Source organism: Athene cunicularia (assembly GCF_003259725.1).
Source record: "Athene cunicularia isolate RWA chromosome 4 unlocalized genomic scaffold, athCun1 chr4_part2, whole genome shotgun sequence".
NCBI lineage: Eukaryota > Metazoa > Chordata > Aves > Strigiformes > Strigidae > Athene > Athene cunicularia.
Window position 1 is genome coordinate 21,217,741 of NW_020799099.1, and position 16,580 is coordinate 21,234,320.

The 16,580-nt window shown below is 37.7% G+C and overlaps 1 protein-coding gene across 4 annotated transcripts in view; it reads right to left on the bottom strand.

The window, feature by feature from the left end:
- Positions 1-16,580, bottom strand: part of SMARCAD1 (SWI/SNF-related, matrix-associated actin-dependent regulator of chromatin, subfamily a, containing DEAD/H box 1) — a 41,768-nt gene that overhangs the window by 7,042 nt on the left and 18,146 nt on the right. For 2 of the 4 annotated variants that reach the window (XM_026847617.1, XM_026847616.1), the window contains exons 6-14: positions 15,036-15,125; positions 14,303-14,387; positions 12,494-12,885; positions 5,534-5,736; positions 4,138-4,228; positions 2,815-2,914; positions 1,264-1,323; positions 962-1,037; positions 394-529 (exon numbers count right to left, since the gene is read on the bottom strand). In XM_026847617.1, coding sequence (XP_026703418.1) covers positions 394-529; positions 962-1,037; positions 1,264-1,323; positions 2,815-2,914; positions 4,138-4,228; positions 5,534-5,736; positions 12,494-12,885; positions 14,303-14,387; positions 15,036-15,125 — 1,233 coding nt within the window. Of the gene's footprint in view, positions 1-393; positions 530-961; positions 1,038-1,263; positions 1,324-2,814; positions 2,915-4,137; positions 4,229-5,533; positions 5,737-11,722; positions 11,819-11,849; positions 12,372-12,493; positions 12,886-14,302; positions 14,388-15,035; positions 15,126-16,580 lie in introns of those variants that run through there. The other 2 variants (XM_026847618.1, XM_026847619.1) reach the window with 2 other exon arrangements.

Here is a 16,580-nt window from a genome sequence, read left to right on the forward strand (position 1 = left end):
ACTTTAAAGCTTGCTTTTCTTGCACAGTCCTATTGGAGTAGGTCCTTAAATACTACAATGTTTCAGCACAAGTCATCAGAATAGCATTTTTACAATCTTTACTACGCTGTGATAAAACTGGAAAAGTGCTTATTACTGAAACTAACCACTACCATCATCAGAATGATACTATAGGAAATTTGTTCCATTTCTTTGGGAGCTTGACTCACTGAAAGAGTTACAATGCAGAATCCACTCCTAAGACCGCACCAACACTTGTATCCACTTGCATACTGTAGTTTCTGGAACATTACGTGTTTATGAACTTTACAGTTAATGCTCTATCTTCCCCCAGCCTGTAACTACAAAACAAAAAAAAGTCCCCTCTAACCCAACAATAACTAAACCTCTTACATTAATCGTCATAAGGTGCTGGTAGCGTACAGAGCTCATGTTCTTGAGCATATGCCCTTCATCAAAAATTGCATAGTTAAGCTTCAACCTGCGAAACAGTCCTCGATCATCTGAGCTGCTAATTGCACAGTTGTATCTGTCACAGAAAGACACATTAAATGCAAATTTAACATGAACATGCTGTTATCACAATCAAATTCTCTAAAATTGTTAGTCACAAAGAGAAAACAGGAGGGGCAGTAAGTAAAACTGCCTAGAAGTAACCAACAATAACACAGCTTACTACCAACAAATGATTACAGTTTACTTGATGATCAGTGCTCTCAGTAACACTTCCCAAAACACTGTGAAAAACTATTAAAGTAATATGTATCTATTAGCATGTATTATGTAATTAGTAGATAATACCTAAAGCATCTATTACATAGTATATGTTACACATTAATAAAATTGTAATTAACCATCACCTGAAAACAAGTTCCCATCTCCCCAAACATTGTTGTGTTGTACCGCTAGAGGTCAGTAGGCGCTAACTAAATCTCACTTGTTTTTTAATTACTGCACTTACGTAGTTACAATCACATTGAAATCGACAACTTTATTATTAATGTCCATCCTGAGATGTTTCCTATCTTCCTGGGATCCTACAAAAGGACAAAACATAGAATGAGTACAATTATATACATTTATATAGATATAAAAGTTAAGATGGTATGCAGAAATATATTAATCAATAAATATGTGGATTTAAACAACTGTCTTAAAACAGTGTTTCCATGAGTGACTAATATTGTCTTAGATTAATATTATCTTAGATTAGTTATGCAACCAACTGTTTTACTGGATTCATTTCTAAATTAGATTCCTTACCATAGTAGAAAAGGACATTCAGTTCAGGACACCACAGATGAACTTCTCTTATCCAGTTATCTGTAAAACATCATTAAAATAAAAAGCAAGTAATTTATACTTTATTATGCCTTACATAACTGACACACCTCAGCATTAAACCAAACATCTAGCTTTAAAGCAAATCCCTTTAAATTCTCCTGAAGGTTAAGAAACTCTGTGTAAAATGCTGGAAAACTGATTAATATTTAGGGAAATTAAACCACCCCCCAGGGGGCTTTAAGTAACCCTTGCTTAGCCTGCTCACACTTTAAACTCCTACAGAAACAGACCCTGCATGGTCTGTAACCACCATGTAACAGGAACCAATGCTTAACTTTTCAGCCTGATTTCATCCCTAGACAGTTAATTCCTCAGAAATCAAATCACTTCATTTGTCAGTACTCATACCCAGAAGTGTTTAATTAGGAAAGACAGTGCCTCTGGGAGTAGGCAAGGAAGCCTGACAACTCAACCCAGCTCCAGGTGTGGGCCACCAGTGACATCGCCATGCCCACAGGGAAGCTGCTTGACAGACAACACAAGTGCTGACACCAGACCACAGCAGAAGGGAGTCTCTGGTAAATGCCACTTGACCTGGGCCAGACCAAGATGAGAGCTGAGGAGACACCTCTAGAAAAGCATCGGGAAAGCTACACGTAGACCACCCTTCCCAGACATCCCCATGCTGGATGGCTTGGGCCAACACACCTCTACAATTCTTGAGCCTCTACAGTTCACTTTGTATACACATGAGGCTTTAAGTAACATGCATTCTTAAGTGTTATTTAAAAAAAAGGGTTCTAAGTCGATTTTAAAAGCACACTGAAAATAGCAATTTCAAACTGACTTTGAACAACCCATCAGAAAAGCTTCTGGTCAAGAGAAATTTTTGAAGCTCAAATAAGTATTTTATATTAAAAACAGCACTTTCTTTCTAAATTAAACTTGCTACTTTCTCCTTACTATAATGATTCAACAAAACCAAATTTAACTCTACAGAGAACTACTTTCTGCTCAAACTCATCAGCTTCACTGACATTTTATTTCACCATATTCTTCTTGCTTTCGATTCAGGTCATACAAAAAAAAAAATCTCAAAACACACTACTAAGAGTCAGCCTTATCATTTTAGGATGTTGATCTGCTTTGAGAGATTCTGTGCAGGAAGAAAGGAAAAAAAGACATGTCTCAAGCGTCATGAAACCTAATCTTAAGCACAGCCCGAAGACTAGGAATTTCAACCAGTATTCAGTAAGTAAAAAGACTACTTTGCTAAACAAGTTCAAATTGTAACAAGCAGTTTTATTTTTTGTGAAGCATACAGAGCATCTTAAAAAAAAATTCCGTGTTAGGTCTAATTCATTAAGAACAAGCATGCTTTGTATTCCAATTCAAGTGACTTAAGGAGTTGAATATATATATTACCATTAAAAAAATTTTTCTTTGACAAAATTATCTTTGTTTCACAGTCTGCCCACGATTGAGGGTTTTTTTTTTAACAAACAAATAATTTTGAAGCTTGTAACTTACCTAACGTTGAAGCTGGCACAACTATCAAATGGGGACCCATGTTGCCCTCTTGGTAGAGATAAGCTAGAAATGCAATAGCTTGAATTGTTTTTCCTAAACCCTAAGAGAAAACAAATCCATTTCAACAAAATTTACAATCTGTAGAACATAACAGTGTTTTGGACTCATAAACCAATTGCAGTGTAGTCAATGTTAACTAAAGATTACAAATCTGAACAGAATAATTATTCTAACTGCATTGTTTTACTGCAGGCAATTCCTTCTTAAATACAATTGCAGCTAAACTCAAATTATCTATCTTTTCAGCTCAACATCTGAGCATCAAGGATTCATCTTTTTCATGTATGAAGTTTTTCATTTTAGTTCAAGTTCATCCTTCAAATCTTCTTAAAAATTCACTTTTCTGCAACAGTGCTGCAGACAAACGATTACTTGTAAGCTGATTGTTTCTTTTCATTTGAGCCAGCTGTACAAAAGATATTCCAGCTATTTCTGAAGTGGAATTTAATATGGAAATCAGATTTCTTTAGGATAAGCCTATGCTTCCACCCATACTCACTTTCCTGTCTTCTGTATCATGGATTTAAAAATTTATCTTATCAAAAAATACGCACATAAAGTAGTTCTTACAAATACAAAACACGGAAATTGAGAAACACTGCCTAAGTCTTAGTGAAGCAAACCCATCCATTCAGTCATCATTCATCACAAGATGAAGAGTAGTGAGGATTAAAAGCAACTGACAACACACTTAGCAGCTGCATCACAAAGTCTGTTCTGCTGTACAACTACTGGTGGCATCGGCACTAAACAAAACCTCAAACCCATAACTTTTTCTCTCTTATTTCAGAATTTATGGGGAGCATAATGACAAGAAATGGTTGAAATGCTGGAGAAGCCGAAAAGGTTTCTACCCATTTAATTTTTTCTGTATTGTTTTGAAACTGATGGAGAAATGTAGAAGATAGAGGCTCACTACAACTAAATGCTGGACTAGTAGAATGAGCTATATTTATGGGCAAGGAGCTATTAAAACAAAATGTTTGAGGATATCTTGCGGTAGAAACTACTTCATTGCATCAGAAGACACCACGTGACTTGGAATTATCAGTGTCCATGAATCTTAGTCAATCTTTGACTTTCAGATTGAAAGTAAGAGCTCAGTAGCTTCTAAACGTTTAGAAAAACTGTTTGCAATTTAAGTAATATTAGCTAACGCAAATAATTTATAATCTGCTTGGGATTTCAAGGAAATGAAAGAATTTAACAAAGTAATTTTTGCAAAACTTTTAACAATTCTTAAATAATCAGTTTCACACTTACCATTTCATCAGCCAATATGCCATTCAATCCATGTTTGTGCAGCAGAGCTAACCAGTTCAAACCAATCTTCTGATATGGCTTGAGTTCCAAACTGTTAAGAAATCAAGCTTAACGTGTTACCATCTTTTATTTATTTCTCCATGAAACTTTACACTTACGTTTATCAGAGAATGGTAAATTTAACATTGCTTGTATTTTAATGCACTCCAGATCTCCTCATGTATTGAAAAACACAAACTTTATTTAATCAGCACATGAATACCAAAGAGCATTTTTGAATTAAGTAGTTTATCTGAATTTTTATACATCAAAATAAATACCTTTCTTCTAAAATCTGTGATCCAAGGCAAGTTAAAAATCAGTCAAAACCAGTTTCAATCCAGGTTAAAACCAGATTAAAACAGTTTCATTGAGCCAAAATGGGTATAATCCCATTAAAACAAACAGTTACACAACACGTATTTTTGGAAACACACAAAAATGTGGCATTTAGCAGCTGCAGCACTGGTTTTGCTGTTGTACAGTTACTGGTGGCGTCAGCACCAAACAAAACCAAACATGCACAACCCACAAAACACACTTGACAGGAAGTCCCTTAGTTTAGCATCTTTTGCCCAAGGAGAAACATCACTGATAAGCTCCCTCCAAACAGTTCCCTCTTATTCTCAGGTTTTATTTTGACACAGCTAAAAATCTTTTTGCTATTTACCTCTAACAGCCTCCATGTCTAATGCAAGTTGCTACTCGAGCCATTCCTACTCGACCCTTATGCTTCCTAACCCTTAGGCTAATGCCCTCAATACCCATTTCGATTCCTCCTACACTCTATTTCCAGTATCCATTTGGAGATCCTTAGCAATTTACCTCTCTGAATTAAATCTTTCCCCCCCAACACGTCCCTGGTGTCCCCCACCACTAGATACAGAGTTCCAGATCATTTTGTACATCTGAACTTCCTGACCAAGGTGTTCAGTCCAGCTGCTAATCTTTAAAAGACTGCTTGCATACACTTCAATTTGGCATCTTTGAAATGTAAGGCTCCCCCATTACAGGAGCAGTTTTCTTTGTCAGCTTAATTCAAACAAAAGGACAACTTGTGATCTCATCACTCAAGATCAGTTTCTATGTTCATCAAAAATTTGAGCAAGTAAAAAAAGTATTGAGCACTGTTTTATCTTTTTGTTTTTATGTTCTTCTCCTTCTCACCAGATTTCCTGACATACTTATAAACATTTGCTGGATTCCCTTGAGTGTTGCACATCACCGCCTAGCTTGGTGAGAAGTGTCAAACATTTGCAACCCTACTTTCAGAGACTACAGATTTGAAAATCCCAGTCTTTAAGTATACCCTATCGTCTGATACCCCTGTAAGTATTAAAAAAAAGGGGAAAGATACCTCTGATTCAGAATGGAGGGTTGCTCTATGTTCCATCCACATCCTCCATCTTCGGTAATCCTGGTTACTTGTTTCGTCAGTTTATTTGAAATGTCTTCACATTTATTCATGAGCTTTAGAACCACATCCCTCTCCTTCAGCAGTATCTTACAGTTCCACACTATGTCTTCTGATAAACCAGTAGTCTTAGTCATTTTTGTAAACTAAAATAATAATAAAAAAATACTGTGAACACTGGTAACAGCAGCAATGGTGAACATCCACAGTTGCTGCAGGCAGCAAGTAATTCAAGCAGCAGACAGCATCCTGATCTCCTCTCAAAACTTCAAATATACACTTACACACTTGGCCCACTGCAAAATTGTGTGAATCCAGACTGAAGGTCATCATTACAGCTCCTCACACTGCAAAACATATCTTAAAATAAGAGATACAAATTCTCTGAATTTCTAATGGAAAAAATAGGAGCTCTAAACTCTTGAAACTCAAGAAGAGGCAACATAGAGTGCAAAGCAACCTTTCACAGCCAGGACCACTAACAGAACAAAACCACAAAAGGAAGAAAAATATTTACTGGTAATCATTAGATCTCCTTTTAAGCAACCCCTATTAGTTACCAGAGATATAAGAAGTAAGCATAATGTAGGCATCAAGGCAAACCAACCTATGAGGAAGGCTATTAAGATTTTGTTATAAATCTGCCCAGAGCTTGGCATTACTTGGTCCCAATTCTAACTGTACCACAAACAGCACAGTCAAACAGGACTTAGGCAGACTGCAGGGTTTAAAAAAAAAAAAAAAAAGAAAAAAAAAAAAGATTTAAGGGATAAGAAGTTTCCCAAAACTGTGTCAGGTTTTTTGTGGTCACCAAGTACTGACAGACCCAAAAGACCATCAAGAATTATTTTATTCTTTTCCATCCTTCACGTTTCACTGTTGGAGAATTCCTTGACCAAGCGAAGACTCTCCTAAAATCTTTCTTCTTGCAATGACCCCGACTTCCTGTGAAATCTATGAAACAAACTTACACAAATGTACCAGGTCATTAGCACTTCACAATACGTTTTCATGGGTAGTACCATCTTCCTGACAAGGTTTTAGTAGCATTCAGTTTCTCCATTTTTTTGCATGTGCATGTTTTAAATCAGTATTATCCTCATTTTAAAGAGGGACAAACAAGATGAAACACAAATACATTTTCTATATGTCATAACCGATAAGCTGGCAGAAGGCAAGTCAAAGATACCAGAATCTCAGTTTAAATACAAACACAAGGCCTGGCCACTGCTCCTGAGTGCACTTGGTTTACAAAGATGAAGCACAGCAGTATTTGAATCAAAAGCTTGCAGCTGAGCCATGTGGCCAGCCCCTATCCAGTATCACCGTGGCTCCCTATTCCACAATAGGGTATTCCTTCCCATCTTGGCTAAGAGATCTTTAAGTGCTGCAACTGCTCTGCCACCATGTCCTCACCTTCTCAAAGTACATGTGTTCCCACCTTGACCAAGGCTCACTTCCTTCACTGCTCTGTACTCCAAGTCTACTACTAAGAGCAGAGGTTGCTTCACTCATGTTTGCTACAAGATGCCTCTAGTCTAGCATCAATTTTTATTTATTTTTCTAAATAATGACTCCATATCACAATCCTTCCTACATCGATTATGAACAATGCTTTCTCCAAGAGCTCTTGATCTCTTTGAGAGAACTGCTATTCACAAGTTTCATTCTCAACCTTGTGCCAGCCACAGACCTACCCCGTGACACTGTACCTTTAATTAAAACTTAATTTTCCATTTTTTTTTCCTTCTAAACTACAAAGCTTTATTAGTTTCCATGCAGAAGCCTTACTCCACCCCTTGCTTTCTCAGGTCCACACTAGTTGCTTTCTATTTCATTCCTCTAAACTTCGTATCTTCATTACAATATGGATATTTTCCATTTTAGAGCCAAGAAGCCTGAAGATGTGTTGAAACAGGCCCTTCAGGCCCATCAGCTTCACCTGGATTCCATGTAGGGCCATCTACACAGAGTGTAAAACCTAATAAATTTATTTCTGCAGTAACTGGGGTCATATTTGTAATTATAGCATTTTCATGCATATTTATGCATAGTTATTTCACCGTGAAAAACAGACATTCCTTTTTTATTAATGGATTTGAAGAGTTGAAAAATAAAAGATTCTTTGGATTTGCCATTCTTTTGTTAGAAGTAATTTCCACATAGATTTTTCTGAATTTTCAATCATGGTTCTGTTAAAATTTAGCACCAGACTTCACAGGCATATATTCTCCTAAAATTAAAAAAAAAAAAAAAAAAAAAAAAAAAAGAGGTCATAGGATTCAGTTATTACGTGTTAAGTAATAGATCAATATTGCCACATCGAGGAGTAAAAGCAAGCTTTGTTAAGCTGAAGTACACAAGCAGGCTTTGCTTTGACTCCAGAAAAAGAGTGATGCCCTCTACTGACAGCCTGCCATTACTGTTTTGGGGCTTTTTGATTCGTTTGTGGCTTTGTTCCATTTTAAACAAAACCCAGAAAGTTTACCAACACTCAGATTCAACCAAGCTAAAGCACACGTCAACACCTATGAAGAACTTTTCTAAATAGACACCTTTATTTAGAAACAAAAAGATGTAAAGGCAGCAATTAAAAAAATTTCAACATTTGTTTTGATACCTAAAGCTTTGGTTGGCATGAATATAAATCCTGTAATCTATAAAGGCATGCAGAATGAAGCCATCTGTTATTAACAGAAATTGTATTGTTTCATGTCAGCACCTTAACATTCATCTCCAAGTTACAACAAGAAAAACTTTAGCTACTGGTTTACATGTGAAACACATCACATTACCCTGTCACGCAGAACACAAAGCAGATCTTCAGGTGGCCTTTGGTTTACTTGAGGTTCCTACATCCTCCCGGGTTTATTTTTTTCAAATAAGGTACAAAAACGTGAACCCATGAACTTCTACAGTACACTGAAAAAAGGTCCACTGAAGTCCCAGGCTGCAGCAGTGCCCCATGGTGCATTACCAGCGTGCCAGAGCAGGGCTTACTTTATACCACTCGAGGATGATTTAGGACTTCACGTTACTGTTTAAGGGTAAACGTCAGCCTGAACCTCGATCAATAAACTTCAGTTCCACTTTAAGCCGCTCCCTTTCTAACCTGATGCATTTGCTGCTTCCTTTCAGTTTGCTTTGTGGCAAGGTGCTTCTGGATCTCCTGCTAGTTTGGCTTTCATAGCATTTTGTACATGTGCAGCCAAACAAAATGAGAAATAAAAAAGCTGAAGCTACCCTGAAGTTTATATCTCCTAGCTCATATACCATTGCAGTATACAGATTATGATGGACAAGTCAGTCCATCTTTGACTGCCCAGTTCTCCCATTCCCCTAAAAGGTATAAGCTAAATATATGCTATGTCAGAATTTCCATGCAATATTTTGCATGAGTTTAACTTGTGTGTACTCCTTAAGAGTCTGTAATTAAGTTACAATAATAATGAATAAAATTTAAGTAAAAAATAAATACAATTAAAAAATAGACATTGCTAAATTTACATTAAGTATTTAAATGCTGAGATGGCTTATTTTGTGACAGAGTAATAACGTGAATGACAGAAATGAGAATACAGCAAATCTCATACAGCTACATATGTTTCTACACTAAAAGGAAATTCAAGCAGTTAATTATAAAACAAATGAAAAAAGAAGCTAAATAGCATTAAACTCCCTCCAGTTAATGCTGCTGCATTTACCAGAGGCAGCGTGAAATTGCATTGGGCATACCCAACAGGCCAAGGAACAGAACACTTGCCCAGACTGCAAAAGCTCAGCTGGAGTCTTGCCTCTGCTGAGGAAATGATGCTAAGAGTTGTCCTTTCCAACACTGGCCAATTCCTACTGTCTAAAAAAGAAAGTGATGTTAAAATATAATTAGGCGCCAATGAGTTTTTAGAGGAGCGAGTGTGAGGAGGAAGGGTGATGGGTGCCCAGAAGTGAAAGGAAAGAAATGATGCTGTCTGCCAGCCTGCAATGTGTGCCAGTGGGGTGTTACCAGGACCCCAAAGCAAACAGGAGAAGAAGGTGAGAATCCAACATAGGAAAGGACCTACCAGGAGGTGTTATCTCTAAGGGCTGTCATTCACTAATGGATGTGTACCCTGAGGTGTCAAGCATACAGCCAGTACAGAGCAGGCCGGCACCATGAGAAGAAAACACCACTGAACACTGGCCCCTGGCACAAAAGCTACCTAACATGTGGCATCAGACCAAGACACAGGGAGCTGAGCTTTCCTCTTCAGCCTGTCCTGCAGTCTGCTCTGAACCCTAGTCTTCACCTTGTCCTCCCCAGCCAGCCATGTTCTCAGCGCTCCTCCCTCCCTCTCCTCTTAGCTCTCACAGCCCCACTGTTGGCTGACCACCCTTTTTAGCTTGCCTACCCATGCACCTACCCCTACCCATCTGCTTCTCTTGTGTTATAATCCTCAATTCCCAGCCGTAGAGAGCTGCTCCTCATGAACTTCTGTTCCGACACCTCCCATTTGGGCATCACACCTCCTCTTTTGTCTCAGCTGCACACTTGGGTTTGCTTCTACAGCACAGGCACCTGCGATCACTCTTCCAAACCTTCCACCCTCAGAAAGCAATGTGCAATTTAAGTTGTGAATATGGGAAGTACTCAGAAGCGTGCTTTCTCTGAGCACACATCCCAGTCTATTTTGTTACGTGTGCGTAGGGAGAGTAGTACAACATTCTGGAGGGAGACCACAGGTCCTTGCACAGATAAGTGTCACTTCTCCAAATGAGACAGAGAGCTAAAGCCTCAAGGACATACCCAAGCACCCTTTATTCAAGTTAGTGTTCAAAAGCAGGAACTCACAGCTAATCACCTCCAGCACTGAAGCCTGGATAAAACTACCCTCCTGGAAAACGTAGCTTACGGGCATTTCTAAAATTTCCAAAGGAATTAATCCCTGTGATAAAGGACTTTTTCAGCTCTCTCCATCTTTTTTTTTTTTTTTTTTTTTTTTTTTTTTTTTTTTTTTTTTTTTTGAGAACCACGTTTGTTAATTTTTTTGCTATTTTAAGTGTTACTAGATCAAGTTAAACATGTCTTAAATATAAATTTCTCCAACGAATAAGTATTTTCAAGCATTCTTAACTTCCCAAGCTTGAAAGTCACTTAAATCTCTCTGAAAAAAAAAAAAATCTTAGTCCAACTTAGAAAGCTTGTCTAGAACAAAAAAAGTCATTTTAATTTACTTTTCCCTGGAATAGGATGTTTGATTTCCAAGGAAGTAGGCTTTACTCTTAATCTCAGACTGAGAGCCTTAAAATCTTCCTCAATTTTAATAACCAATAAGTGTTAACAACTTATAGTACTTTACATCGTGTTACAAAAGATACCATTACAGTAAAGAGACCTTATAACTAAGCCAATTTCTTTAATGCTGAAAGTGAATCAGCTCTCTCCATTACACTACCACTCATTAATTAGTAGAAAAAATGTTGGGTCACCGAGCTACTGGATCTTTCGAAACAATTAAATCCACACTGATATAAAACATCTGCTAAAACCTGCTTCAAACTACTACTCCAGGCAAGTATTCACAATACTACATAAACATACAGTTGCTGACAGCAGCACTCTTTATGAAAGAAAAATTTTTAATGTGAACAGGCCCATGCAGCTTTTTTTCTGTTAAATATTCTACAAAGAGAAAAGGAGAACAGCCCTGTAGCAAATATTTCTGCAAAGAATTAAGCTCAGGCAAAATCCAACAAGTTTAGAAAGGAATAGCTGTGTGACAGATGTTCTGTGAGAAGCCAAAGGCTTGGGGCAAAACGGATTTCTTTTAGAGCATACCTTGCAACACAACATACAAAGATCATTTTGTTTTCCCTAAAAATCTGTTTAGTATCTCTTACTGTTTTGTGGTAAAACATTTCACACACCAAGCAATAAATACTGTTGTTTTACAGATATAGAAGTTCTATTCTGTCCTGAAAAAATACAAATGGATCTTGCATACATCAGTGGGGGAGGTTTCAGAACATATACTGATGAAAAAAACCATACCAATTAGTCTGTAAGAAGGCCTATGCACAGGTACTGCTTTAAAATCTAAAGGACTAATAAATTAAATCAAGAAAATCTGCTGTAATGCACTTCAAATTTCTTACCAGGACATTGGTTTTATCAGGTCTGATGTCTTGCAGTTAACTGAACTGCATGAAACGTGAAGACAACAAACAAGCCATAGAAAACATTTGAAAGTAACATCCCAGTGACAGTAGATAATCTACTTACCAAGAGACAGCATTTTCTCTTCTGTTGTGGATTGTGGTTTAAGCCTTCTGATGCTTTACTCTCTAATTAATAAAAACACAGAAGCTTGCTCCACTAAAAAATGGCTGCACTGCTCAGCCAGAAAAACCATACTAGAGACTAAGCTGCAGTAGATTAAAGAAAAAAGACCAAAAAAGACAACGACTGTTGCTTGTATGAAGCTGAAAAATATTCATGCTGGTACCTTCAGTCATGGAGCTAGCCTGGAAGCTGCTGCTGCTGCTATTCAAGTGTCTGCAGTAAAGGTCCTGCCACGTTCTTGCCTCCTGCATGGGTTTTCAGCTACAAGAGCTCAGAACAGGCTAGCAAACACCTCCTTCTCAAGTGAAAGCTCTAATTTCTTCTTGTGCAGGGAAATCAACCAACTTTCTATGCTACAGGGTGAGTGACAGTAATGTCAGCCAATCAGCTTAAGTTTTCCAGAAAAATCACCCCTTAATTCATTCAAAATCAGGTCATATGACACAATTTGAAATGCTATTGGCTTAGGAGGAACATAGCATTTTAGCCTAATCAGGATAAGGCCACCCATCTAAGCCTCCCTAGGCTGAAGCCACCTTGACTCTAGGCAGGCTGGGGATAGGAAAAGAAGAATGCAGACCTACCAGAGCCTCCCAGCTGTTAAAGGGCCGGAGCGCTATTATCTTCTGAGCCTTTTTCTGAGAACACTGGGGAATCAAAGTCAGTTCGCTTGGGGAAGCATCCTGCAGGAAGCTGAGGATTTTCACTTTGTAGCCATCCTCCATCACTTCATCACCGCTGCTGTAGTCCTCATCAAGGGAGCTACCACCGTCTTCAGAAGCCGACTCATCCTCCAAGTCTTCTGTTTCTCTTTTAGTACTCCAAATGCTCCTTTTCCCTTTGTCCTTTTTCTGAAAGCCATTCTGCACTTTCCCAGAAGATTTCTGCTTTGGCTTCTCGTCACTCTCATCACTTCTGCTCTTGGTGGAAGCTTCGGTCCAGTCAGAAGCTTCACTTTTGGGAGGAAATTCCATGCCTATGCATGCAACATAGAAGGCAACAAGCAATGCATACTGGTTAAGGGTGAATTAAACCCCACTGTTATTCCAAAATAGCTTTATCTACATAAGACACCATTCTAGTATTTAATACACAACAGCAGGTGTTATTAAAACAAGAGTGGAGCAAACACCATGCAAGTCTGTTTAAAACGTAAATAGTACCAACTGTCAGTATATGATGAGCAATGCTAATTTGTATACTTCTCAAACAGCAAAAGGTGACCAATGCTATGTAATGTGTGAGCTACAGAAGCTCCGAGGCAAGAGCAGACAGTTAAGAACTCATATGTATTGCTGGGATGAAATACTGGTCCCACTCTACCCGACTGCAGAGATATTAATTCTGCTGATTTCAGAAAACAAGCCTGCTTTCACCACAAAAATTGTATTTTTTTCCATTGTATTGCATCTCAGTTCAGCATTAGAAATGGGAAAACAAAAACATGCACTCTTTGCACAGAAACTGTAACAGTGAGGCATTTCTGGCCAAAATAACCATTTAAAAATAGGATAGATGCTATTTAACAGAATGCCAGCAAATAATTTTTCAAGTGACTTGTATGGGTTTTTTTCTTCCTTCTTTGGAAGAAAGCACATGCAACACTTTCTGTTCTGTCCAATCCAAGCTTGCTGCTGATCAACTCCAACCACAATGTCTATGTTCTCAGAAGCAGCAGCAAGGACCCCACCTCATGCATACTGATGGCTCTTTCGACTTGTAAAGAATCCAGTTAAGAATACTATCCTATCCCAAGAATACTTAAATAGCTGATGCAGCAAAACATATACACATCTGACAGCTGTGTAACACTCTGGAAAGTAACCAACTCATTAAATAATATTTAAGTCATAACTCACAGATTTAACTGGAATTTACCTTGCTCCCTACCACATTTAATGCACTTGTATTTATAAAATAGTTGCACAATTTAAGGCCTATTTCTAGTATTTTCCCTCCTAAAATATATTTTAAAATGATAAAATAGCATATGTCACCTAGCAGTGACATATTTTGTTTTTTGCAGTTACTGATTTACAAACTACTGGTTAAAAACAAATTATTTTTAAACAAGCAGGAGGGGAGCAGGTGTCAGCTGTGACACATTTCAAAATGTTTTATGATATACCCATAGGTAATTACAACTTCTTATGTAAATTTGTATTAGCAAGGCAAAGATTTCTCTACTTACAGAGCAAAAGATAAAATAATCATGACACTTAAATACAGAAAAATTGAATTTCTTTCTGTCATCCTCCTGATAATAATAATTTCAAGTATCAGTGCAAGTTTCTAGACATAATGCTGTCAGGACTGTCACTGCTGGACACTAGAAAAGATTTGTATCAGTTTGTTTTATCTTGGAATAAAATGGATTATAAATCTGTCTTTACCCTCTTCATCTTCTGCAAATACTCTCAGGGCCTCCAGTGCTTCATGAAACACCCAGTTATGTTCCTGAAGTACATCTCTCAGTTCCTAGTAAAAGATAAGAAATTTTGTATTGTAAGATCAGCAAAAACTAAATTTCTGTGCATAACAGCATTAAGCACAACACAACTTTAATTGCACAAGACAAAGAAAACCCCTGCAAATCAGATGATTCAAAATAAAGGAAACCAAAATGAGAAAAACTCCTCAGTTTATCTTTATACACTCAGTTTGGCAGAGCTGCACTCCACTTTTCAAAAGGGTAAGAACACACACAAACAAGTTTTGCTTCCAACAATTTAAAGCACAGTATTAAAATGCCCTGACCAGTTGCTGAGTATTGTCAGGTATTAAGCGAATACAAAGCACACAGTGTATCTAGTTGTCCAGAGAAGAGTGTGAGAAAGGGAGAGATAATTTCCCCACGTATTTTTATAACAGGTCAAATTTGATTATGCCAGACTTGTCACAGGACCAGAGAAGTAGGATGAGAAGCTCCATATAGTCCTGATCATATCCAACTGCTCTTAGTTCAGGGGAAGTTACATTCCAAAAACAGCAATCGTGAAGACCTTCCTACCCTGGGCTCTTTTCAAGAGTGCTGCTGGTATAAGGACTATTTCATCTGGACTATCAAGAGCTGCAATTTTCTTAAGAAGTCTGAACCTGATGTGCCATCAGGAGTCATGAGCTCACCTCCTTATCCAATCCAGGGAATGTGTTTTGCAGCTTCTTCACAAGCATCTCTTGCCTCTCCCACTGTCTTTGGGGTTCTGACTCATCCAACTTTAAAGAAAAATACATCTTTTAGGTTTAATGTCAACTCCAAGCACAGAAACAGAAAAAAAACAATTAAAACCAAAACCAAATCAATATTGTTTATCCTTAAAAAACCGTTCTAAATAAAAAAATCACTTAAGACAAATTCAAGTTGCAGAAATGACTCCTCATACATAGCCAACGATCAAAGACCAAAACTTACAGAAGCCTAGAAAATGTCTTCTGTCATAGCATTCTTTACATAATAAGCATACATAGTGCAAAGTTACATACCAAAATATAAATAATTTAGGACTATTTAGTTTGTATTTCTTTAAAATAAAAAGTTAGTAGTGTTTCTGGATGATATTTAAGGCAGAAGATGGCAGGATTAACAGTCAGTCAGTTAGATCAGATTACAAAGAGTGCAGTACTTAAGCCACCAGAGTCTATAAACATGTCAAATGGTGTGTTTATATGAAGAGTTATGGGTAAAAAAAAATAAAAATCCACATTGTGTCACAGCACCATGGAGTCGCATCAAAAGCTGGCAAAACAGTTTTCATCAACAACAGCTTCACTAACAGCTACTATCAGCCTGCAAAAAGGGAGGTTACTTATGAACAAGTGCCAAAACTTCTACATGCCATGAGATACTCTGTATGTATTTACCACAAAGAATTACGCAAGTTTCTTCACAGAGCTTTGAATGAAAAGTGGCTACAGATCTACTTATCTACAGCAGATGCCAACAGGTTTGATCAATATTTACTTCACTGAATGATGCTATTTGCTGAAAGAGCACAAACGAGATCACCCAGAAGCACTCTGAGCAACAAAGGATATAGTTCCTTTCCTCGATGAGCCTATGGTATTAAGAGAACAGCTACAATACATACAATAGCTGACAAAGTATGCACTAGTCTTGGAACCAGCTTAAGAACCAGAGTAAAAGTAAGAGCAAGGGAAAAAGAAGCCTGCAAGTTTTCTCACTATAATTCTTTACTATAAAATCTAAATACCCATGTTTCATCTTTATTTTTCCCAATCCTTCCCCTTTTAAATGTAATGGAACTGTAAGCACAGAAACTAGGTCCAGTGAAGCATTGGTTCCTTGGCTGCCTGGTTAATAATTCAGTAAAGTCTCCTTCCAGTTGTTGTGAACAACAACAAACCCAAACCCCAGCAAATCTTTCCTCACAAAATTCACAGCTCTCCTCCAGGAAGCAGGGGAACTTCTGAGTAATAATATTTTTGGTTTAATGGAAAACTGGTTTCTTCATTTTGTTCTCAGGGACAATATTCAGTTACATTTTAACACAAAGATAGTCACCATCCTCCATCCAGCCTCCAGTATTCACCGCAGAATTCCCCTTCTCTACCATGAGTGGTTTCCAAGGATATCTGGGATGCCTGGAAGCTGGCCTCATGACAGCACTGCAGAACTGTGCATAAGATCTGCCAAATACCAACCTGAATGCA